We start from the raw sequence: 26,700 nt of genomic DNA on the forward strand, positions 1-26,700 counted from the left end.
AAACGGGCAGGATCCGCAGACGGTTTGCAAGCAAGTTATAAACTGCCCCTTCATGTTGTTGCTTTGCTGCTGTCTTCAGCATGGAGCGAGTGAGAAAACCAGACCAAAGAAACAGCAAAAATGGGGATAAAATCAAAGTCGTCCTAATAACAAAAGGAGAACACCTGACTTCCCAACATTTAAGCATCAACCAGCTACGTAAGCGTAAAACATGAAATAAATAGCGGAGCCTTCCCGTGCTGAAATATAAATATGCAAAAACATGCTGAGTATTAAACTTGCAAATTTTGAGCTGCTGTAATTTGATATTAAATTCAGAATTGTATGTAAATATTTACACGCTTCTGATTCCTTATAATATACGTTTACCAAATTTCTTGGATTATTAGCACCTCTAGTCTCGATTGCACTACAGGTCAGTTATTTTTTCACGTTTTGGTGCATCTAACTACAGATGTTTACAATTTAAAGTTCCGTTGTTGTTCTGCATCAGTCTTTTTATGATCCACGTTTTGTTGTTTAAATCAGAAGATCGTTGGTGACATGGTGAAACTATGTGCTTGTTGTAACACTATGGCCCGAATTTCTAGTTAAATAACTACATTACCCATGAAGCCAGGCGAGGACGGGGTCCTTTCTTGAATGTTTACGATTGGTGTGGATGGTGGTAAAATGAAACAGTCAATTGAACTCTTAGTGTGGTGGTATACTTTTATAATGCAAACCTGTGAAGCAAAAGACATTACACTTATATTTAAAAGTACATATATTTTATTACATATATTTTTCTAGATTAAACATACATTTTTTTTTATTTAAATTACTATTTTTAATTCTATTTTATATGATCTAGTGAAAAGGTCTCTAACAGGCGGACACAGAAGCTGTCTCATACGGACCCAGACTTACAGCCAAAACAGAAGGTTATGATTTAAAACTGACGGGGCGCTTCTATTTTATCCGGCGCAGCTTTTGTAGTCTTTAGAGTAATGTTTTAGTGGATGAGGAAATGCACAGACCAATTGCATGTGCAGGTCTGATGAAAGTATCCTTGTACATCTTCACCATGTTTGGCTCCACACACAACTGTGAGGCAGTTTTCTTCACAATGAACATAATCAAAACTAAATATCGTTCCAGGCTCACCAATGAAGACCTCCACATGTCTATGAGAATGGCTCTCACTCCATTCAAACCCAGGTTTAAAATCCTGGCAGGATAAGCTAGAGCTCAATTCTCTCACTAAGCAAAAAAGTGGGGCGATGAATATAAGAGGGGAAGAAAGTGAGCATTTAAAACTGCTTAATTGTTAAGATGTGTTGAGATTTATTATCTGTAAAATTGGTTGAGACTGTTGAGTCGAAATGTGAAACAGAAACGGGAAATTCAAGCTTTTTCTCCATTTATTTTATTTTTCTGAAGTTAAGCATTTTATTTAAACATGCACAATTTTCACATTTTATTTATTTTGTCTTATTTTGAAATGCAGCCCTACTTTTATTTAGTAAATTTAAGAACATTATATACTGTGACGGAACATTAGACATATCTGCAGTCATACATACATGTTCAGTTCTGTGTTACGTGACAATATATATTGTCAAAAAAATTTTAAATTGTACTGAACTCATTTAATTTGAAAGTCTGGTATTGATTACATGCAGATTCTGATACAACTACTAGGCTATTTAAATATATATGATACTAAATAGTGAGACAACATGATCTTCCGGACCATTGCTTCAAGAAATTTTCTCTAATTGGACCTCTTTAGATTTTAGTTGAATACCATATCTAGTGCAATGGCCCATGTCAGCTGGTAGCCCAACAGGACAAATCCTGCCACTCCGAATATCAAATCTGTCCTGGTCTGAGTAGGCCCTGTGACGGTCTGGCAGTCCATCCTGCTTTGCACCCAGTTCTCCTAACATAGGAACTGATACCATTGTCACCATGACCTGGACAGAAAGTCTATAGTTTTCAGCGTGTGTGTCCATCCTGTGTCCAGGGCCGACGTCACCATTAAGGTGAATTAGACATTCACCTAGGGCGCAGATCATAAGGGGGAAAAACCCAGCCGCATGGTTTAACTACCGAACAGTCAGTTGGTGCACTGATTAGCTTGGCCTACAGCGTAAAATAAACTAGCACTGGTTCTGCCAGTGTCTTGTGCCCAATACTTGCTGGCATAGGCTCTAGCTACCATGTAACTCAGCTCTGGATATGAGGGTTAGGAAAATGGAGAGAAGGATCAATAAATACTCATTCCTAACAGTCTGCGAGAACTGTAGAATCGTCATCCATCCAACTCTTTTATCCACCCTATAGTATATCAAAAACTTCTAGGTAAATCTCCTCAGAGCTATTCCCATATGAAAATTGTCATAATGCTTTATAATTAAAAGTAAAAAAATTGCCATATTTTATATCTTGCTTGACCTTTATAAAAATCACTTAAAAATATTATAAGAAATGACATTGCATGCACTTTCAATTAATTAATTTTTTTTTATAGACAAAAGGAACAGATGAAAAAAAAGAGCGGAGATAAGTATGTCGATGAACGGCTTTTATTTCACGGAACTGAAAAATCACTTGTGGATGCTATTTGCCACCAAAACTTTGATTGGAGAATTTGTGGTGTTCATGGCACTTCTTATGGCAAAGGTAAGAACTGATCTCAGGAAGGCAACTGAAAACATTTTCATAAAATATATACATTAATTAGAATGTATTTTGAGGAATTTCTTTTGTTCTGTAAATAACTCGTGTCTTTTTTTTTTATGCTACTATATTTACAGAGATTTAGACAGGCAGAAAAAAATTCACTTAGTAGCCATTACAGTATAGTAGGTACACTTATACAGCAGTGGGTAAGTCCCCCTTTGGCATCAGAACAGCCTGAGTTTTTCGAGTCATGAATTTAACAGGTGATTTAATCATTCTTTCGAAGAGTATGGTCCACATCTGCTCTGTTAGATTGATATCTGGGAACAGTGATGGCTTTGGAGTAACTGTCATGTTTACGAAACAAATGTGAATCTATGAGTCCATCGTGACATGGTGCATCATCCTGCTGGAAGTTTGGAAAATAGCAGAGTGGGGCAGTAAAGTGATAAACATTGTTGGTAACAATGCTGAGGTGCACCGTGGCAATCAAAAGATAATCGATTGCTATTAAGAAGCCTAAAGTGTGGTAAGAATACACTCCCCACAGCAACACACTACAACCACCACCCCTGGCACAACATCATGTGGGTCTATAAAATCTGCAAGGTTCAGCAGAACTTGAGATTTTTCAGACCAAACAACATTTTTCTAGTTTTCACTTAGTCCAGGTGTGGTGATCATAGCCTCTGTAGCCTCACTTTCCTGTTCTTTTCTGATAAGAATGGTTTGGTCTTGTAGCCCATCGGTGTCAATGTCCAATACATTGTGCATGCAGATGTGCTTCACATTGTAAAGATCTGCCATTTAAGTATTTGTGGCCTGTCTTTTACCTTGAATAAACCTCGTTATTTTCATCTGACCACTCTCATCAACAGGATGTTTTTGCCATTAGAATTGCCTCCTCGTTTTCTTTCTGTTTATCAAACCATTCTCTCTAAACTCTACTGCTTGAAAATTTTAAAAGGTTTCTGAGATGTTGTAAAGAACACCTCTGGTGCCAACACTCCTAACCCATCAAAGTCATGCAGATCATGCATCTTGTGCATTTTAATACAGTATTTGTTCATATAATCTCTTGACCATGTCTGCATACAGTATGCAGAGTTGCAGCTACTTAACTGGCTCAATGTAGGCTATCTGCATGAAGAAGCAGGTATACCTAATAAAGTAGCCACTGATGGCATGTGGATTTTATGCATACTGGTAAGTTGCTAAAGTGAAACTTTTTTTTTGTTTGTTTATTTATGTGCACAGCTGCCACCTACAATACACATGGCATACAGTTGGCTGCTAATCCACATTAAGCAGGACCCTTGCATGTAGTGTGCATTTTTATTTCATTCTTACCTGACTGCTTTAAGAACATCATCAAAATTAAAATCTAAACCCATTTTCATGAAATTCTGCATGTACAGTATATTGCCATTGGTCAAACTATAAAATATAGCAGGGAAGGAAGCTGTAATAGGGAGGACCCAAAACAAGTGCAGACATGAAGACTACATTTCCCATCAGGCAACAGGAGTGCTACTGGGACTGATGGGAAAGCTCTTTTATCAGCACGCACAAAGTTTTGTACCAGCCAAAGTAGGATCTCATATAATGTACAGAGTTTTCTTCTTAACTAATTGGCATCACAGTTTCATCAGCTGGATTACAGCTTTCATCTAAGAGCAAGTCTTTTTCCTGAGAAATTTACAAGTTTGGTTTGCCAAAAATCTATGACCCATTTCTTTCCATCACACACACACAAAAAATAAAAACTTTGAAATACCCTTTTTAGCAAGTTTTGCAGTTGTAAAACCGCGTGCAAAACAAAGTTTAGTATCAATTTCATAAACCTGTATTAAAAAAAGGAAACTCTGCTGTTTTTTTCACCAGTACCTGTTAGTTTATGATGTTAAATTTTACATATCCAGCGATGGGAAATGTGTGCTCTGCTGGTCAATCATGAAGGGAAGAATTTTACAGCACAGTGTATACTTTATAATAACTCAGAAATGCACTGATGACACCACATAGTCTATCAAATCTAAGCCTTTCATTTTTGAAGAAGCCAGTGCTATCATACCCTTATTTAATGTTACTAAGTGTCATGGAGATAAGCCACAATAGAAGAGAATGAATTGCAAATTTTTAGTGCTTGACAAGTTGCTGTTCAGAATATTTTTGAAAAGAGAACATCTAAGGACAGCATTAGTTACCTTTTACTATCTCTTACTGACAGAAATTTGTTCAAGTCCATTTACTAGTTATAAATTTAGGATTTAATGCCAATAGAAAGTCATAACTTTTAGCAATTTTAATCAACATCAAATTAAATAACTTTGATTCATCTTTATAATATTATCAGACACCACCACTGTTGTAATACAGAGACCTGCAGTGATGTCTGAAAACCCTAATCCCCCCTGGCCCACCTACTGTAAATACTTTCTGCATTCCTGGAATTCATTTACTTAACTAGCCCTTCAGTGTACTAATGTGGGTGTGAAAATCTACTTGTGAAACCACACTAAACCAAGAAGTACAGTACAATGAATTAGCGTTCATGATTCTAATCCAGCAAGGAGTTGACTCAACTACTTGAATCCAATTATACACTGTAATATCAAGGGGAATGCTTTGCTTTTCACACTGACCCTGACCTCTTAATTTGTTCCATATATGAGAATATAAACGTCAAGCCGTAGTAATATATAGGGCTTTCACCTGGACAACACTATCAACCATAGTATGCCCACCAGGCTGCTGGATCTTTAGCCACTAATGTACATTATTACCTATAGTGTTGTTCCACCAAAGACCCCACTATGCACAGACTATCTATTAAACCTATGAGCTTGTGCTTCTGCTTACCAGACTCGAAGATTTTAAGCCACTGCATGCCCACTAGGCAGATGGGACTTCAGCCACTAAAGCACACCCTTGTTCTTATAGCGCTCTTTAACCCAAGATTACACTATTGCACAGATCCCATTGACAGTTGTCATCTATTCCTTCTGAGAATGGTATAAGCTACTGTCCGTCTGTCTCTGTAGAATCTCTGGAACTAAGAAATGTGCCTCATAAAGAGAGAAAGATCATTTAAAATTGCTGCATGTACAAGAAGCAAGGTTGTATACTGTAAGTAGGATGTCTGTCTATGCTTCGGCTTATGGTATTGCACTTAGATTATACCGAGTAGAAGAACACATTAGCTTCACGTTATTTTGCCTATGGTTTCTCTCATTATTAACTCCCTCCCATCAGTAGAGGTGACAGAAGACATTCTCAAAAGAGTCTGGGAATAGTGTAGCCTTGGGTGAAGCAGCACTGTATGAATAAATTTGTGCCACAGTAGCTGAAGTCTCAACTGCGGAGTGGGCACACTGTGGCTGACAATCCTGTAAAGATGAATGTGCTTTGTTGGACTAAATGGTCTGTTCTCATCAAATTTGTTCAAATAGTCTAGAGCAAGAGTTCCCAAACTTTTTTCGGCCGCAGACCCTTTTACCAAAAACTTTTAAAACCGTCGAACCCCTAGTCATTTACTTTACTTACTCAAATTAATACATTTGTACAATACTCGATATTAAATATTTCACTAGATATCAAACTTTTCATTTTAATCACTTGTAATTAATGATTGAAAAAGATAAAAGGACTACGGAATATGGCATTATCTTGTGCAACATTTAATATCGAAACCTGCACTAGCGAAAATTAAAGCAAAAATATACGAGCAGAGTTTTTTTTACATTTTTGACATTTATGAAATAAATATGTAAATTCAAAATAAGTACAAATAGTCCAAGCTGTACTGTCTGCATTTCTTTTTTGTTTCAGTTATATTATTATCTGAAGAAATAAAAACTTTTATTAAACTAATAAAGTATGTACTTACTTGAAACAAAAGATTTTTGTTCAAACTCAAATAAATAAACTGTGTCCTCTGATTTTCTTTATCATAGTACTGCTCCTCAATAAATACTGTAATTATATTCAAAGTTCAAATCACAAATAAGTACTTGTCACATCAAACGAACCAATTTATAGTGTTTTATGAAAGCATGACCGTACAAGAATGATAGATTTTGCTAATATTGAATATCCGTCATCTCATCCCACCGTGAGCAAGTGCAGACCTGCAACAGTTTTTCATGTCCGCACTTGCTTTGATACGTTCGATAAGACAATGCACAGACATGTTTGTGTTACATGTATTTTTATGCATTCTTACGTGTGACTCTTTTAATGACACATTTTACCTTTTCGTTCACAAGTTTGGTATGTAATGTGTTTTTAGCAAAATGGTTTTTTAAAATTATTTTACTTATTAATTGGGTACCTATTGGAATCATAGATACTTTGAAGTAACAAACAAACAGCAGCAGTAAGGGAGTCTATTTTTGCTGTCGTCGACCCCCAAATTTTTTTATTGAAACTATTGACCCCTTGAAAGTTCAAATCAACCCCAGGGGGTCGATATCGTCCACTTTGGGAACTCTTGGTCTAAACTTTATCTAAAAAAGGATATGCTTTTGTTAAAAAGAAGTTTATCCTAAAAAGTGAACTTGGGGATTTTCAACTCTATTTTAGGTGTTTTTTCTAAATCATGTTACCGAGCCCTGCTAGTCTGACAATGCATTAGAGATTAAGCCTAAAACTATTTAAGCTCTAAATTTACATTAAAATGTTTTTTCGAGCAGTAGACTAAAATGGACAGGCTCATCTACATCTATCACGTGAAATCAGGGACCATGGGTGGGATCCAGAAGAATAACAGGCAACACAAAATGAGTATCTCAATGCAGTAGTGTAAACAGACCTTGTTAACCTTGCCAACTGTCACATTCTGACAGTTTTTAAGGCTCTTTGGTGTTACTCGCATTATTTTTACACTGTTTTATGAAAGTCTGATTTTCTTTTGTTGCTATTTTGTATTATTGTCACACAGTGATTCTGACACCTGTATCTGCATTATAATGCTGTTCTGTCGCTTAGTGCCATTTTACATAACAATGGAGTTTAGATACATTACTCATTTGAACTTTTAAATACAAAAAGAAACACTTTTTGCATATTAATAAAATTAAAACCAATTTAGTATTTCCATCTCATATACTTTTTGGCCATTTTGTACTACATTGTAGAAATGTTGTTTCTCCAACATTACTACTGAAAGTCAGCCTTGTTGATTCTTGGACGCTACAGTTTGTGTCTGAAAAACCCGTGAAACTTTTTCCACAAATACAAAAACTTATGGGAAGACATATTCAGTGTTGTCATGGCCAAATTCTTATGGGAAATTAAATCTGTCTCTAGTCCAACAGTTTCAAACACAGCTATTGAAAATACAGTAGATACATTTAATGTCCTTCCTGTTCAAGAACACATAGGCTGTTTCATAATGTATGACATGTTTTTTCAGTCTTCGGTTTGAAGCTTTACCTGATCTCATTTGTTCAGCTCTCCACACTCACTACAAAACTGACCGTTTCCCTTGTCATCTTCTGTAATACGGTACATGTTTGGATTGTTTACTTTTTCATAAAGGTGAATAACTTCAGATAAAAAAGTCACCATAAACGTAAATTATCTTCCTGTTCCTTACTTGCTACTACAATATGTGTTTTATAACATTTTGCATTTATTTATTTTACAGGAAGCTACTTTGCAAGAGACGCTTCTTATTCCCACAGCTACTCAAATGCCAGATGCTCTGAAAACATCTTGTTTGTAGCCCGGGTTTTGGTGGGAAAATTTATTAAAGGATCGAGCAGCTACAACAGGCCTCCCTCTAAAGATGGCAGTAATATGAATTTCTACGATAGTTGTGTTGACAACGTTGACAATCCTTCTATCTTTGTTATCTTTGATAGATGTCAGATCTACCCTTCATATGTAATAGAATATAGCATGGAACCAAGCAAGATAAATCTGAGAAAGTTAGTTTACCCCAAAAAAATTATGTCAAATTGGTAAGCAATAGAACTGTTTTAAGAATTACCTGAGGAAATGACATACTAAAGAATTTCATATTTTAACATTTTTTCTTGAAATTTGTTACTAGTTACAAATGTCATCTCTCTTAAATGGTCTGAATTAGCAACTTGCACAGAACTGTTAATGAACCGCAAATGTTAAGATTATTTCTGTTCCGATTAGGAGATTTTGTAAAAATGAGTGGAAAAACTTTGGATTTAGCTGCTATACGGTGAGTGGTCACTTTATTCAGTCCACTGGAGTGCTCAATCACTGACAGTGTCGTAATGAATTCAGTTCATTTTATTTTTGTATTGTGTTTTTCACAGAGCGAAGCTGCAGAGTACTGTTAAATGTTCACAGGTAGATACAAATACAACCTTTACAAAGGACTAATTTTATCATCAGTACCCATAAAAACACTGATTTGTTAAGACCAGGTGTCCTCAATCCTGGTCCTGTGGGGCTATACTGGCTACAGGTTTTTATTCCAGCCAGTTTCCTAATTAGATGAAAGTGTTTGCTGATAATGAAACATGGTATTTAACTTATGCCTTGTTAACGCTTTCATTCATCACAGACAAAAATATTAGTTACATTGCAGATCAGAGGACCTCAATTATAGTCCTGGTGGTCTGTAGTGACTGCAGGTCATCACTTCAACCAATTTCTTAATTAGAACCCATTTATCATTTACTACTAAACCAATATGTTTTTTGAGGTTAATTTTAGTTACCTTTCTGTTACAAGTCAGAATCCTTAATTGTCTATTGTAGTTTTTAGCAGCTACATTTCTTTTGTCTTCTTAACCAGACATTAGTTAATAATCGAATGCAGATAACCAATAAACCAGCAGCTCTCCAGCTAAAGTGCTATGCATTCAGTACACTGTACTCGGAATCCCTAAGTCTTTGGTAAACCTAAAAGAGCCAGGTCTCCCTTTAGGCAGACAGTCAGGCAACCCAGTCAAGTGCTGGGTCACCAACACTCAAGCACTCTGGAGGAACAATGGCATGTTTCCTCCCGGGTTGTCCTGTTTTCCCATCCTTGTTTTTGCCAGCCGGATTCTCTTCTGAGTTACCCCACTCACTCCTGCGGTGTACCATCATCAGCAGTGTCCATATACTGTACTTGGACAGTATGGTTTTTTGGAGTGTGAGAAGGTTGTAACACCCTGGTCTTGACCTACTTCACCTGCACTAGCAAGCAGTTCCTCTTCTGTCTGAGTCCATTATTACATAGAATTTTTGAAATCAATCGCTCACTTCAGCTCACTAATTTTAAGTTACCAGGCAAGTCTTGAAAAGAAAGTACTGTGCTGACATATCTCTCTATTATATAAAAAAATCCTGCGATGAGACGAGAATTTTTGGAAGATTTTTTCAAGTCCTGCGAGTCGAGACTTTGGCCATGAGATGTTTTCAAGTCACGCCCTCCTCTCAACCATAGAAAACCATGCACACGGTACTCTCACCTCTCATTTGTGAGAATGCTTTTGACGGACACAGTTCTTGTTCTCTCAGCTCTTATAAATTTTAATGTTTTCCTCACTTTAAAGTTCACAATTAAAGAAGACAGATTATGTCCAAATCTTATTGAAGAATTTCATCACGAAGGGTTATCAATAGAAAAATCCTAGCACTGAGAAACGATGAAGTCAAAAATGTTGATCGGTTACACTACAAATTGGTTAAATGCATATCAATAGACTATGCTGAAATAGTTGGTGGTGACCGTGCGGAAGATGAAAACATCAACTTAACAATATTCTAAAGAATATCAACAAGCATTAACACCATCTGGCCTTCCTTCGCACAACGTAACATTACACAACAAACGAGATCTTGATATGCCATTCGAATTAAAACATTAACAGTTTCCCGTTAGAATAGCTTTTGTAAAGACCATTTGCAAATCTCAGAGCCAAACATTTGAAAAAGTTGTTTTATTTAATAGAGAGAAAGAAATGAAATTCAATCGTGGGCAGCTACTGTATACATTGCATTGTCATGATGAAAGTCAGTAAACACAGAATCACAATTCAATGTGATACTGACGAAAATGTAATTTTTACTTAGCTATTACAGTAAAAGTGTAAGTTTAAAAAGTTTTTGCGTGTTAATTTCAAAGCCAAATAGAACAAAATCGTATTATGCAAGGAATAAATTTAACGCAATGTGAAACATAATTTACTTTCAATTTATTACATTTTAATATGGGTAATTACTCGCTGTAATGTAAAATAGTTGTAAAAAATTGTACATCCGCATCCCCATACTCGAAAGGCAGAACCGCAAAGAGGCTAGCGCGTAGCGTAAGAATGGGGGATGGCAAGCAAAGTGAGCAGGGGGCAAAGCCCCCTAGTCAAACAAATTATCAAAACAAATCATTGTTAAGCCTTCTATGCACAGCACATTTTGGTGGATCTGTCCATACAAACTCAAAGATTGTTTATATGAGGAGAATAGTATTTCAAGAACTGCCTCAGCATGAGAGCAGACCTAAAAAAAACAAACACTTCACACACAAGTTGAACTTTCATGAAGGTGTCATCCGAATACCTTTTTTGTTTTGCACTTTATGATTACTTTTGATGCAAGAATCAAGAAACATTATGTTTCATCCTTATTTTCTGGGCTTGCACTATACATTTTGAAAATGTTACTTCTATTAATATATGTTTTTATTTACAAATGTGTTGCAAAAATAGCATAAATATCTATTTTAATTACATTTACAGAACTACTTTACATTCTCATTTTTAAGAATAGTGGGCATCACAGCACTTAGTGCTTCTTATCCAGGCACTGCCTGCATGTGTTTGCATTTTTTCCCAGATAATCCCTTTACATGCCATAGATGACCAGACCAGGTTAGTTGGTGGCTGTAACCTGGCCAAAGTATGGGAATGTTGGTGCCTTGTGATAAACTGGCACCCCAGTGAGAGGGCTGGGATAGTCTCTACTCTTTCAAGGCCATGAAAGTTTAAAAAATGGGATCAAAAAGTATGGGTGATTTCTTTGATGATAGATGTGATTGATGATGTTTTCTACAAGTTATGGTAACCTCACTGGCCTCTCAGAATATAACAGAGATACTCAAGGAGATCTTTACCGAATACTTTGAGTTCTGTTGCCTTCTTTTGTATCAAAAATTGTAAATCTTTGCAGTGGTGCTTCTTAGTTTTGATTGTGGGAGACATTTGTGACTGACGGCTACATGATCATCTAAGTAGGCAAGGACAGATGGGTACCCTAAGACAACGAATGCAGAAGAGCTATAATATCCGTCCGCCAGTTTTCACAGTGCTGTAATTAAGTTGAAGAGAGCACCACACAGATATGCTGTATTATTACTTCGTTGTGTACTGTAGGTACTATATGCCTTTAAATCACTGCTAAAATTTAAAATAGCAAATTAAAAAAATGTATTATGTTATATATTAAAATAAATAAAAGTGAAAAAAAAATGTAAAAAGGTGTTACTCTTTTTAAAATGTTATAAAATATTGTAGCTGATTGCTTTGGCTTGACAAGGCACTGAGGTGGTACAATACAGTGTAAGTAAGTGTGGGAAGACGGGGCCTGCCGCTGGGCAATGAGATGTCAAAGGTTGGTCTGTCACAAAATAGGCAACCAAATGTCAACAGGCAAAATCTAACTAGGAATAGGTGGAGGCTTGCCACTTACGACAGAAGGCAGGCTCCTTAAAAATCTTTGGGTATTCCTGTATCTCTGAAAAGATAAAATCCAGAGCTGCCCTTAGAACCAGGGCTCTCTGTCAAGATGCTTTTGTGGATTGTTGGAATTAGGAGTTATTTAACTCCAACAGGAGCACTCATTTTCATGCATTATTTATTTACTGAAGAACCTGTACTGCACTTATAATGGATACCTCTTTGTTTGAATAAACTGTACTAAGCACTTTGCACCAATCTTGTTGTTTCAGTCCTCATTGCACTAGTCCATCCTCGGTGCGCGAGTATGAATGTCTCAAGAAACAGGCAATGCCAAGGGCTTGGGAATCACAAGGACCTGATTATGTGACTCTTGTAGGAAGACCATCAGCTACTTCCCTCCGTGTGACATTCAGTGGGCTTGAATTGGATTAGGGCTTCTTTTCTCCGCCTTTTCTGTTTACCATCACTTTTTACTATTTAAAATCTCCTTTCTTAGAGCATACCATCAGCTGTATATGCCATTTGGTGGAATGAAAAATGAGATGTATTTAATTAGTACACATTACAGAATCCACGGAGTGGGTGACTTTGAGTTATTTTCTATAGGAGATAGAGGAGAGATCCTGCAGCTATTTAGGAAAAAAGAAGCTATTAAGGGGTCTGAGTCTTCCAAAGCAAGTCAATTAAAATGAATTCAGAAGAAGTTAATTAGCAGCAAAAACTGGCAGCATCATGCTGGTGCTTGAACCCCAATTTTGTTTTGTTTTTTTACTATCACTGTCTGGTCTCCTGTTATTTGTTTATATGGCTTCTGTTTTATTTATACACTTATCCGTCTTCATTCTCTCCTTATGTTGTTCTCTTAATAAAGACACCGTTCCTGTTGTACTTTCTTCTTCTGCACCACACTTTCTTCCAAAGGGCGCTAGTAAAGGTTGGCTATCTATATGCTTTCTTGAGGTCTGACTCTTTAACTGGCATAGGGATCAGGATTTGTTCTGAAACTTTATGGTGTCCCAGTCCGGTGCCTTTTAATGGAATATTCTAGTTGTATTCCATGGCTTTTTTTTTTTTTTCCCCAAAAGAGTTTAGGCACCCAGAATTTCACTGCAGGCCCTTCAAATAAGACAAAAAGGCCCTGTGTTACCCTTTTTGGATTCTCTTTTGACACATAAATAATATACGCACAGACATAGGGTAAACAGAATCCCTCCAGTGCTCCCCTCATAGTACGTTGCTCTCGGGTCCAAGATTACTAAGACTAATTTTGACTAAACAATCTACATACTCCACTGCAGGCACCTGGGCAGAAGTAAACCTTATTTAATTACTGCTCTTTGAAATTCAATCAAAAGTCACACATTTGGATGAATATTGGTGGAGGAAAAAAAAAACCTGTGTGTGACTAGAAGTGCAAGAGAATATTTTAAATACAGGAACTTGGATAGAGATTCAAAAGATAATAAGTTCTGCATAAAATTGAAATCATAAAGTATTAGAGGAATTCATCATGCACAGGTGGTACAATTCAATGACTGTAAAGAGTCTGCTTGATGATTATGTGGATGAGAGGTGTTTATTGGAAGGTAAAAGGGGAAAAGTTAAAAGTGAAGAGGTGACACTCCATGTTTATCTTTTAAGAAATTTAAAAGATTTTAAAGATAAGGGTGGCACGGTGGCACAGTGGGTAGCGCTGCTGCCTCGCAGTTAGGAGACCTGGGTTTGCTTCCCGGGTCCTCCCTGCATAGAGTTTGCATGTTCTCCCCGTGTCTGCGTGGGTTTCCTATTAGGTGCTCCACTTTCCTCCCTCAGTCCAAGGACATGCAGGTTAGGTGCACTGGCGATTCTAAATTGTCCCTAGAGTGTGCTTGCTGTGTGTGTGTGCCCTGCGGTGGACTGGCACCCTGCCCAGGGTTTGTTTCCTGCCTTGCGCCCTGTGTTGGCTGGGATTGGCCCCAGCAGGCCCCCGTGACCCTGTAGTTAGGATATAGCGGGTTGGATAATGGATGGATTTTAAAGATTGGCAGCACAGCTTTGCAGCAGGTCATGTGGCCACCCTCCATAGTGCTTTAACCTCAGTTCAGATCCTATGCATTTTGTGTGGCTTTTGCTTGTTCATCACTTACTAAAATTACTGTTAAAGCTAAAAGTGATCAAAACTAGGAATAAGTCCTGTGACTTTAGGAAATCCCATCTAAGGCTGATTCTTGCTCTGAACCCATGCCCTGGCTAACAGCATTTTCCATCACACTCCCTCTTTAACCTTCAACACCTCTGAAACATACAGTAGCTGCTCTCTCTGCTTTCTACTAGTCGAGCCATTGTCCAGCTCTTCACCTGACTCCAGTTTCAATAGGTTCCTCGCAGAAAGCCTCTGCCCAGAAGTACTTCCCAGTTCACTTTTTGTCCCTTCTGAAACACTTTCAGGCCACAGTCTAATCTGTCCCTTGTTGAAGGACGCTAAATCAGCACTCCCTCAGTTGGTACCTGCTCTCTGTGCAAGCCCTCAGGAAGTCTCTTCATAATACACAGTGCAACGAACACTACAGGAGGACTGCCATCGGAGATGTATGGAGAACCTTACCTGGCTGGGGCACCCATGGTGTGAAAGGTCAGCAGGAGGCAGTTTCCACCAAACTGCTAGGCGGAATCCCCCCTTGGTTAGAGTGCCTTCATGGATTCGCACAGGCCATATGGGGAATTGTAGTTTACTGCCTAAGCCCTATTGGGCTCCATTGGTGCCGGTAGGGGGTGCAGAAAAGACTAGCAAGCCTCACTTCATCAGGCTCCAGCCTTACCCAGAAGTTCTCCCGGGCCAAGACTTCAGGATGCCAAAAGTATTCTCGAGTTTTATATAAAAGGAGCTGCCTACCTAAGCTCTTTTAGTTAACCAGAGTCAGAAGGAGGTGGACAAAGCTTGCTGAAGGAGCACACGAGAGGGTGACAGAGAGAAGACAACAGTAGTACAGTGTTGTTGAGCTAATTACTGTGACCGTGACTGTGGTGTGGGAAACTCACACACTAAAATTCACGTATTGTGTGCTGAACCTGTGTCTAAGCCTTTGTGTTGGGTGTTTGGGGAGCTGCAGCACCCCCTTGGGACCACAACACAATTTAACGCTTTCTGCTGCCCTCAGCTGGACTCGTCGTCAAACGAGTGTACTCTACAGTGGACCTGGTGTCCATTTCAAGGTAGTCAATTACATTGTACTCCATATTCCTGAAACAGGCTCTAGTTCTTCACAATGGAACATACAGAAAATGGATGAATAGATATATTGTAAAAGCAGCACACTTCTAATACTGCTATGGTTTAAAAACAATTTTACTTTATGTGCTGAACCATATAATTTGCTTTTTTATAACTTTTAATGAGAGGAAGCTAAGGAGACTGCCTGAAATTTATTAAAATAAGAATTGTTTAAAGGCTAGGAAATTTCTTGGCATGACTTTTAGAATATTATGAACTCTATTTTTAGAAACTGCTACTGGAATAGAAAAGGAAGATCTATTGTATGATATTTTAACTAATACAAGGAATTTTTATAAACATTGTCAGATACTGCTATCAGAGTATCAGAGGAGCATTTTATGATGACTTTTGCAGTTTATGGCACCTCTTAAAGGCTACATAAAGGAATGTTCTTAACATACTTGATGACAGAGGTAAAACAGGATTCAACATTTTACATAATCTACTCAGTTTAATAGTCATCTGCATCCTTACTTATGGTCACAATCTACAGTATGGGTGGTGTCCAGAAGAATAAAGCCATGGGTGCAATACTACTAAAATGTTTTTACCACATACCTGGAGAGAGTTGCTCTAATGGCATAAGGAGCGCAGTAACCTGGTGGAACCTCAAACAAAATGACACCTTTAATTAACTAACTAAAAAGATTACAATATGCAAGCCCTGTTTACATCCTGCCTGATGAAGAGGCCTGAGTTGCCTCAAAAGCTTGCATATATTGTAATCTTTTTAGTTAGCCAATAGAAGGTTTTCATTCAGCTTGACTTCTCATTACATCCATAATGGCTAACATGGTACAACACTTCTGGTGGAACCTCACAACAGATGTACAGCTGCTTAGTACTAAAAAGAGAAAAGTTGTCAGGACATCTAGAGCCCACAGGGAGGAAAGATATGGGCAGACCTAGGACATGCCAGGGGGATTATTGCTGTTGTATGGATTATAGAAATACTTTGGAGGATCTGGGAATAAGGAAGTGTGAGCAGACCTGCCTCAGCCATTACTGATGTAACCTGTACAAGAACAAGAGGATGAAAAGTAAATCCTTATAAAGGAAGATTACTTATTGCAGCTGCCAAAAATAGGTCTGTGTCCTAAGGGGATCTTCTCATATAAGTGACAGTTGATCACTTATAAATCCTAAGGCTTTATAAAATGTAAAATGTGAGAAGTACCATAGACAAATTGTAATCATTGTTAAGATTTTTTTATATATCAATAACTACTCTCCACTTCTGTTTCAAATGGTACAACTGTGTTGGCACTCTTGAATGACGCTAGCCTTCATCTGATTGGCACACCTCTGAACTTACCAAAGGTGCCATTAATGTGTAAATATTTAAATGTCAAATTCTGAAAATGTTAAAGGGAATACAGAAGGTTTGTATTGTAATCTCTCATACTTCCTTCCAGATTTTTTAAGTTTCTTTTGGTTTCAGTGTTGTTTCTCTTTTGAGTTGTATATGTTAGGCCTAAATATAAAAAAAAATTAACATCTATGTGTCAGGATATCTGCTGGCTCTACACAAAAATAATCACATGTTGGAACTATCTCATTTTGTATTCCACTCTGTTACCTTGAATTGTATTGCTGTGTGCTTTGTTAATTTCTTTGTAATGGTGCTAGGTGAGCAAGTCTGATTATTGAGCTTTCTATTAAAAAAAATTAAGTTTGCATGTTTGCGTGGAGTTTGCATGTTCTTCCCGTGTCTGCGTGGGTTTCCCCTGGGTGCTCCGGTTTTCTCCCACAGTCCAAAGACATGCAGGTTAGGTGGATTGGCGATTCTAAATTGCCCCGTGTGTGTGGGTGTGTATGTGAGCACCCTGCAGTGGGCTGGCACCCTGCCCGGGGTTTGTTTCCTGCCTTGCGCCCTGTGTTGGCTGGGACTGGCTCCGGCAGACCCCCCATCATCCTGAAGTTAGGATATAGTGGGTTGGATGGATGGATTTTTAATAAACTGCCTATATCATCTGCATTAAGTTTGTGAGACTTACCAGGAATGTTTAATAGGCTCATGTACTCCCACCCTTGAGGATTATTACGCACACAGATACACACACATACACAGAGATCCTAGACAGACAAAGTCTCGAGTGCTGCCAATTGGCAGGCACTCCGCAATATTTTGCATAGGATTCTCTTGCAGTGCTTTGGGTTATACGCCACTTACTAACCAAACAATGCCTTACTTTTACTTACTTTTACCGCAGTTGTTCTAATTATTTAGAAGTGAACTTGGAATAGCCTTGATATATCCTGTAGGCAAGAAAGCAGCAATCATCCCCAAACTAGGCATCCTCTTATTATTTCAGTCACTCTAGATAAAAGACAAAGTATAAAAAACATATAACAACAACAAAACAAATATAACAGAAAATATAATATATATAATATAAAAGAAAATAAAATAGGATTGCAAACTCCAGATTATCAACAGTCTTAGAAAAGCTTACTGAAAACAGGAAATGTCATGGAGTGGATGTTGTCCTAGGTGGCTTTTGATTTAGTGATCGGTGTTATTCATAACTTACATTAAATTACACGTTTGACATCCAAATCAGATGTTCCCATGTCTATTTAATCTGTTGTTGCCCTTCTGTTGTCATCTTTGCTCCCTCAGATGAGCCATTTTTTTATGCTAAAATGCACATTTGGGGTTTTGGGACATGTGACACATTTGATTGGCTATCTTGTCCTAATGACAAATGACTCTGATCAAAGTGTTTGATCTTTTAAGTATCTCCTTACTTCTTCCTTTCTCAAGCTATAAACTAATTCTGTAATTGCTAGTCCTACGGCGTCCATCCATTCCCAGATTGTAAACTCATTTAATTAGGTTGTGTGACATGTACTTGCCTTCATTTTTGCTCCATCATTAAACTGTAAACCTAATAACACAGACTAATACAATACAGGAAGAATGTTCAAAAAAGGATGCTTGCAATGCCTGTAATTAAATTCCTGTAAATTTAGTTCATCCTGGTTCTTAATATAATTTGTCTGCAGTTCAAAAATGGAAGATTTTCCACTCCAGAAAACTTCTCATTAAAAATTCAAATAGATGTTTCTGAAGGTCTTTGTCGTGTCTCTATTATTGAAACAGGGTACCCACTTTGAAGGTTCAGTGAATGGCAAAATTTGAACACCAAACATAAAGGCAAAAAAGTTATTCATTTGTATTTATGAATAGTAATTATTTCTGCTACCACCATGTGTGGTGAGAAAGGCCTTGCTAACACGTACTTGTTATAGTTTAAAGTATAAAACCCAAAGCATTTGTGTCACTTCTTGCTGTATCCTGTGTTGAGTTCTAGAAAAATACTGCATATAAAAAGGTTTAAAGTCACTTCATATACAGTACATGAATCCATTATTTTTTTTAACCTGGTTATATAGTCCATGCTCTTGAGAGCCCGGTGTCAATCAGAGAAATTCATTGCAAGGCGCACTCACAAAATATACACACACACACACTCTCATAAATCTATAATGTGAATAAATGCAGAATGTTTAAAGTTAACATTACAAAACATACATCATACAAAACCTGCATTTTTATTACTCTTTAATTTAATATATTTTTTATCAATATGCTGCTGCTGGAGTATGTGAATTTCCCCTTGGTGTTAATAAAGTATTTATCTATCTATTTTAAATAAATACGATACATGAATTATGGAAAATTTCAACTAACCGTAAGTCTAGCTATTCCTCAACACTGGTTAGCAGTCACTGATTTTATAGTACAGTATTTACAAAATGTTACTGTACATCTGTTCCTGGGACCAAATAAAGACCTAAAGAGAAAGGAGTAGTGGTAATTGCAGCATTATGTACATTTAACAAATAGCATGTTCTATTCTACATTATAACATTACATCAGTTTTACATGTAAAATGTAACCATCTTAGTTTATGTATACGGCTACAACACATTTTTCATTTTCCTTTATTACTTAGCTCTCATGTACTTCATAATAAAATGGATGGACACACTGCACTGCCAACTTTAAAGCCAAGGTGTAAATTAATTACTTAGATTTCAACTCGTCTTAGACAGGTAGCAGAGCTAGTTAGATAATAAACATTCAGTACGTTTTAGGTGCATATTATATATTATATGTAGTAGCACTGATTCTTTATACACTGACAGCCACAACATAAAACCACCTGCCTAATATTGTGCAAGTCCCCCTTGTTCTGCCTTAAGAATTCTGACCCGTTGAGGCATGGACTCCACAAGACCTCAGAAGATGTCCTATGATATCTGGCACCAAGGAGTTAGCAGCAGATCCTTTAAGTCCAGTAAGTTGGGGCGTCCGTGGATCAGAATTGTTATTCCAGCACATCCAACAGATGCTTGATTCGATTGAGATCAGGGGAATATGGAGGTCAAGTCAACACTACTCTAGGCCCATGTCAAGATCACTCAGATCCTTACGCTTGCTCATTTTTTCTGCTTCCAACACATCACCTTCAATAACTGACTGTTCACTTGCTGCCTCATACATCCTCACCCCTTGACAGGTGCCATTGTAACAAGATAATCACTGTTAATCACTTCACTTGTCTGTGGCTGTAATGTTTTAGCTGATCCATGTATTCATATGCACATTCCTAAATACCCCATTTTGTTGTCACTTTTTTATTTAACATGTGGACTAGAGATCATTTCTTGAAGTTACACAGCAAAGCACAGACCAAAGCAAGCAAACTCAACACACTACAGTACAGCATAACATTCTCAAAAACCGCTTATTCCAGTTTAGGGTCATGGGTTAGTTTATCCCTCCTGAAAGAGCCATCCCTGGATGTGATGTTCACTTTATTGAGCCAAGGTCACATAAGCCCATCTCTTTGCATGTAATCAAACTAGAAATGAAAAACTCTATAAGAAGCAGAAACTTACCTCTGAAAAGTCAAATTGCCTTTACTGAAAAAAATGTTTACTAAAACTTCTTAACAAAAAGTCAAAATTGATGATCACAAGGTTAAGGTATCTTATATGAAACCGAAGGAAATGAACTGGAGAAGGTAGAAAGATACAGTTATTATCAACAAGTGTGTAATTTATAAATGTAAGTTTACCAGTAGCTAATTTATGCCTATTGCTTTTGTAACATTTCCAGCGAAAAAATAAACACCACCAAGCTGCTGTATCTTCTTTAATTAGTACCTTATTCTTTCAGACATTCTTAGATAGCTGCATGGACTGGCTACAGGCTAATTACAATATAATCTGCTGTAAATGTAGTGTAAATCAAGCAAGCAAGTAAATGGTAAAGTTTTTTCTGAAGATGCTTAAATAATTGGTAGAGTATATCACAAAAAGACATAAATCTATACATGGGCACTTGTGCTCTCTACCAGTTCGGTTCGGGTACCAGCTTAGAGACAAAGTTCATCAGAAGCCAAGAAGATGGTGAACCTTAAATCATATGATCATTCACAAAGTTGGATAGAATATATTTTAATAGGATACAATTTATTGCACAATACACAACTTTCTCTTTGGATTACCACACAAACGTGTTGATGAATATGAAGCATAATATGTTAAAATTTTGTTTTATCTTCCAAAAAAAAATACATTTTTATGAAGACAGGGATATTTTCAGGGATTAAATACAGTGTACCAAATACCAAAAACTTTAACGGCTTAAATATTTTTAATTACACTGTGAAAATTCACCACTATGGAGACGTTTACGCCTTTTAAATGATAGAATTACTGAAATATATTTATAACATTTGGTAAAGTTCGGTATTTGATTAGATAGAAAGGATAGCATTGGCAGCTATCAAAAACTACAAAGATTGCTGGGTCAAAGCGTTGGTCAACACAGGAATCGTAAAGTTCACTTTCTTTGCATTTAGGATGAATCGGTGGAGGACGATGGTACTTCTTTTTTCCCAGATCTGTCTTCCCAATGAGAACTTTGGCAAGAAACATAAACTGAAACCCTTCCAAGTTTTTATGAGCATATCCGTTTGAATAGCTGGCATCCCTTGCGAAGTAGGTTCCTCTGCCATATGCAGTTCCATTCTTGCCTGCCACCCGTGGGTCAAAGTTCATTTTACAAATTGTGTCTATTGTCGCTTCTGTTGTTCCATGAAACAAATGTCTCTCAATGGAGTCCTTGCAGTCATGATACTTGATACACATAAATTCTTTTTGCCTAAAATTTAAAAATGGATATATTTAAACAGCCGTAATGAATTTCACAAGCTAAATTAATGAAAACTCATTTTGGTAATTCCACCCTTTTTCTAAATTTGCTTATCCAGAGCAAGTTCGCAGCACAGCCGGGACCTACACCAGCAAGCATAAGGCAGGAACAATTCCTTGGCATGGCACCAGTACATCACAGGGTGAACAAACACACGCACACATACACAAATATATCAGGAGACAATGTAACATTACCAGTCCGCCTAATCTGCTTGTCTTTGGACTGGGGTGGGGTTCAGGGAGATCATGCAAACTCTGTGCAGGCAGCTTGGCCTGAAACTCTGGTCTCCTTGTTATAAGACAGTGGTTCAAATAACTTTTTTTCTTCAGATAAAGCACAAAAGATAAAAGGACTAATAATTATTAGTACATATGTTTCAGGGTTTATGTACTAGTGTAAATAGCATAGAGTACACCGCCCAAAAAAAAAATTAAAGTTTAGCCTCCTAATTCAGACCATGTAACCAAAGGTATTTCTAATATACTTTTAACATAATTTAATTTTTTATTTCTGCATAAACATGTCTTTATGGTTGGAAAATCCTTACCTTCTATACTTGTCCCACAAAAATGTATTCTGTATTTGGTAAACATTCACAATCTCAACTTCAGTATCAGGGATTGTTTTGTGGAAAAGCTGGTTTATTTTTAGATAGACCTCTTTACAGTGTTTCACTTCAATTTTTATAAATTCATCCTTGTTGAAAGAAGGGGTCCAAACAGGTGGATACCAACTTGTAAATTCATCTAGCGGGTTACCAGAGCGTACCTGAGGCAAAGGTTGTCCATTAAAACGGACCTCACTTAGCATCAAAGTCCTAAAAAATACATTGTTCACATTTCATGAGTATTCTGTCAATAAATGCAATACAGTACAAAAAAGTAAATGTTAACCTTTCTTTAGATATTTCACTCACTCATAAAACCATTCCACTTCTTTTAATTTATTTTTAAAGAAAATGTCTATAAATATATTAGAGAGAGAGAGGGTAGGAGTATGCGCTGATACAGTGCATCGCCGCACCCACCACAAGACAAACCAACTCAGATTAGGACCCGAGTGCAGCCATGCAACGGGTGACACCTCAGCACCACACTAGTTCACATGGAGTGGAACAGTGTGAGGTTTTTTATGGTGGCTGGAGTGTCATACCCTGCAAAATAACTAGACTGACCTACACTGTGATTACAACTCATTACAATTTCAGATAAAGTAGAATATTGTAAAAGAGAGGAAAGAACAGAATTCTTCCAGTCAGTTAGAGTTAGACAGTTACCTAGTAATGCAAGATGGGCTATTACAATAGACTAAAATTCACCAATATGGTGCCATTTAGCATAACTACAAGGAAGCCTAAAATGGGTCAGGATCTACTGAAAAGCCAAAACACACTGCCAAGAAATGGTGCAGCCTGGTTGCATCTTCCAAAGTTTGAGTCTAATTTTCCTATAGTACTTAAACATTGTTCATGCCAGCTTCCAACTAATTTGCCTTCATAATAATACAATGTGTTATGGGGATCAGTAAAAAAATAAAAGTAACCCATTAACGTCCGCCCTGGTTATGTTGGGGGCCTCGGGTAAAGGGCTTGGATGCCCAGCCCTGTAGGGACCCGTGGCCACCGCCAGGCAGCGCCCTGGTGCCTGTAGAAGTCTGGAGCCCAGCACTTTCACCACACCAGGAAGTGCTGGGGGGAAGAAGACAGGGGACACCCGGAGGGCTTCCGGGTGCGCAGCTGGCATTTCCGCCACACTGGGGCGTGTCTTCTGAGGAGTGCCCATCCGGGTTCCTATTTAAGGGGCCGGAGAGAGAGGCATTTTGACTGTGAGGCCTGGACATTGGGGAAACGGTGCAAGAGGCACTGGAGAGTGCACTGTAAATAATTGAAAATAAACGTGTGTTGGGTGAACTTACGATGTCCGCCTGTCTGTGTCCGGGTTCAAGTCCACAATATACATATATATATATATATCTATTTCTAGATATCTATCTATCTATCTAGATAGATATTTTTTTTTCCACCTTCATGGCATTGTGGCAGATCCAATCTCCTGAGCTCAAGGTTTTCTCCTGAACGTTGTCTGTGTGAGGTTTGCACATTCTCCCTATTCCCTTCAGATAATCTGTTAACTTCCCAATTCCCAAAAACCTTCTGGTGGCCCTATACTTGCCTGTTTGGCAGTGCTTGAATATGTGTGCCCTGCAGTGGAATGAATGGACTGTTCACAGTTTTTCTGCCACAATTGGCCGAATCCTGCTGACACAGGTTCTAACTTCCCTGGGATTCCAAGAAGGTTAAAGTGGGTTTTGGAATTGCATACATGTATATAAATGTGTGTGTTTTAATAAATCTGTATTTTCATGTGTAATAATTCTGTAGTTAATAATTAGAATGAACTATACAAGTAGTTAGATTTTAAATGAGAATTGTACACAGTGATCTGCGCCATTTTCCAGTCACTTGTCGTCCCTATCTGGAAAGGGAAGGGTGATCACCTGGATTGCAGCAACTCCAGGGTGATAGCACCACTGGTCTCAGTGCCGGGTAAGGTCCTTGATAGGGTCGTCCTCAATAGGATCCGTGATCACTTGCTCGCCTACCAGCGACCGGAACAGTCTGGTTTTACGCCTAAGAAGTCTACCATCGACCGCATCCTGGCATTGAGGGTTCTTATGGAGCGCAAATGCAAATATTGGCAGTTTCTTTGTAGCCTTTGTTGATTTTCGCAAAGCACTGGACTCAGTTGATCGAGATGCCCTATGGGACATCCTGAGGGTTCGTGGGATCCCCTCAAGGTTGCTGGATATCATGACTGGCCTGTACACTGGTACTGTGAGTGCTGTGCAGAGTGGAGGCTGGACCTCTGCGTTTTTTCCAGTTGATGCTGGGGTTCGTCAGGGGTGTGTTCTAGCTCCTACTCTGTTCAATGCTTGTATGGACTGGGTGTTGGGCAAGGTCGTGGGGTCCAGCGGCTGTGGGGCATCAGTTGGTGAAGAAAGATTCACGGATCTTGACTTTGCAGACGATGCTGTGATCTCGAGACGCTCGAGAGACTGAGTGAGGAGTCCGAGTGTCTGGGCTTGCGAGTGTCCTGGATAAAGATCAAGATCCAGGCCTTTAATGACCTCTATGGCACAGCCATCAGCAGAGTGTCTGTTTGCGGAGAGAGTGTTGACCTTGTCGAGAATTTTACTTACCTTGGCAGTGACATTCATGACTCTGGCGACTCTTCCTATGAAATCAGTAGACGGATTGGGAGAGCATGGGAGGTTCATGAGGTCGCTGGAAAGTGGTGTGTAGCGCTCCCGATATCTATGCAAAAGGACAAAGGTCCAAGTCTTTAGAGTCCTGGTGCTTCCGGTCTTGCAATATGGTTGCGAGACATGGACACTATCCAGTGACCTGAGATGAAGACTGGACTCCTTTGGTACTGTCTCTCTCTGGAAAATCCTTGGGTACCATTGGTTTGACTTTGTGTCGAATGAGCAGTTGCTCATTGAGTTCTGAGTGAGGTACATTACCTTCATTGTGAGAGAACGTCAATTACGGCACTACGGCCATGTGACGTGTTTCCCCGAGGGTGACCCGGCTCGTAAGATCCTCATTTTTGGGGATCCAAGTGTCTGGACCAGGCCAAGGGGTTTCCCACGTAACACCAGGCTGCGGCAGATAGAGGGTCATTTCCGGAGGGTGTGACTGGACCATGTGTCTGCCTGGGGGGTTGCAAACCGGGATCCCGAGTTGTTTCATCGTGTAGTGGGTGTGGCAACGCATTGTACCAGTGCATGCTCCCCAACCTATTCTGATCTGATCTGCGCCTGCACTCAGTGAAGAGCACAATACAAAAATTATATTGTACCACTGTATGCAAGCATGTGCATTTCTACTTGGCCTCTAAGATCCTGTGATTGAATGTTACTGCCATGATCCTAGAACCAATCCAAACCCCTGTCCTTATAGTTCATGATTTGATACTGTTAAAAGATATCAGTCAAATTTAGAACAATAATTTATGGTAGATTGCATGGTGAGGTACTTATATTTGTTAATCATGGTACCAGAAAGTGACAATGTTAGCACATGCAAGTAAGAATACTAGACTCTGTATAGGAGACCCTGTGTAAATCAAATAAAAGGGATCTCCCCTTGTACACTGTTTTGTTCAGACTATAAACTGATGTGTTCCAGTCAGGTGCATAAAAATTATTATCGCTATATCATTAAATGAACTACTGAATGAGTGCAACAGTGGGTCCAGCAATAGTCTGGCACCCCATTTAAATGTCAGTTTGTCCTGAAACTGGAAATATTTTCTCTTTATAAGAAAGGTATACTGTACTGGTTTTTATTTGTAAAACCTTACAAATTACCTATATTTCAAATATAAAATTGCCAGGGCAATCAGGAAAAATGATTAGTTATTAGATTCCAAATGCATGAAAAAGAAAAATGCATAAAAGAAAAAAGAAAGTACAATAAAAGAATGAGACCATCGGCCTCTTAATGACATTACTTGAGATGAGGTAGTAGGGTATGCAGAGGGCGAAAAACCGGTCTTCTCTTGATTTTACGTACATATCCTGTTAGTGTGTTCTTCTGGGTTAGGCTTCCAAAGTCCACCATATACTGAATGCCTTTCAATGTAAATAAGCAGCTACTTTCACCATTTATAACTTTTTCTTCAAGTTGATTTGCAATTGACTATTTAATAAAAAGGAAAAACAGATACTTTAGTGTTATTACACCTTAAAGAATTATTCAAAAATAATGATAGTTAAGTACTTTGGCCAACATAAACTGAGACATTTCAGGATTAAATAAATAAATACAATGAAACAAAAAAGAACAGACCCTCTGAAGGGCAGGAAAACATTTTTAATCGGAGAAATCAATGA

General features: G+C 38.1%; 2 protein-coding genes and 1 long non-coding RNA gene across 7 annotated transcripts in view; 1 reads left to right on the top strand and 2 right to left on the bottom strand.

Annotated features, from left to right (window-relative positions):
* LOC120539433 (protein mono-ADP-ribosyltransferase PARP12-like) overlaps positions 1-8,951 on the top strand; it is a 45,460-nt gene extending 36,509 nt beyond the window's left edge. For both annotated transcript variants that reach the window (XM_039769483.1, XM_039769482.1), the window contains exons 11-12: positions 2,516-2,667; positions 8,318-8,951. In XM_039769483.1, the coding sequence (XP_039625417.1) occupies positions 2,516-2,667; positions 8,318-8,637 (472 nt within the window). In that variant the 3' untranslated portion in view covers positions 8,638-8,951. The remainder of the gene's footprint in view (positions 1-2,515; positions 2,668-8,317) is intronic.
* The window catches only part of LOC120539434, a 35,535-nt gene extending 16,080 nt beyond the window's left edge, over positions 1-19,455 (bottom strand). The window contains exons 1-2 of the long non-coding RNA XR_005635616.1: positions 19,267-19,455; positions 17,772-17,889 (exon numbers count right to left, since the gene is read on the bottom strand). This is a non-coding gene — a long non-coding RNA (uncharacterized LOC120539434). The remainder of the gene's footprint in view (positions 1-17,771; positions 17,890-19,266) is intronic.
* A 1,570-nt stretch (positions 19,456-21,025) lies between these two features.
* LOC120539435 (protein mono-ADP-ribosyltransferase TIPARP-like) overlaps positions 21,026-26,700 on the bottom strand; it is a 48,093-nt gene continuing 42,418 nt past the window's right edge. For 3 of the 4 annotated variants that reach the window (XM_039769485.1, XM_039769484.1, XM_039769487.1), the window contains 3 exons: positions 26,319-26,506; positions 22,352-22,621; positions 21,026-21,750 (listed from right to left, as the gene is read on the bottom strand). In XM_039769485.1, coding sequence (XP_039625419.1) covers positions 21,300-21,750; positions 22,352-22,621; positions 26,319-26,506 — 909 coding nt within the window. In that variant the 3' untranslated portion in view covers positions 21,026-21,299. The remainder of the gene's footprint in view (positions 21,751-22,351; positions 22,622-26,318; positions 26,507-26,700) is intronic. The other variant, XM_039769486.1, reaches the window with a different exon arrangement.

Source organism: Polypterus senegalus, chromosome 11, assembly GCF_016835505.1.
Source record: "Polypterus senegalus isolate Bchr_013 chromosome 11, ASM1683550v1, whole genome shotgun sequence".
Lineage (NCBI taxonomy): Eukaryota > Metazoa > Chordata > Cladistia > Polypteriformes > Polypteridae > Polypterus > Polypterus senegalus.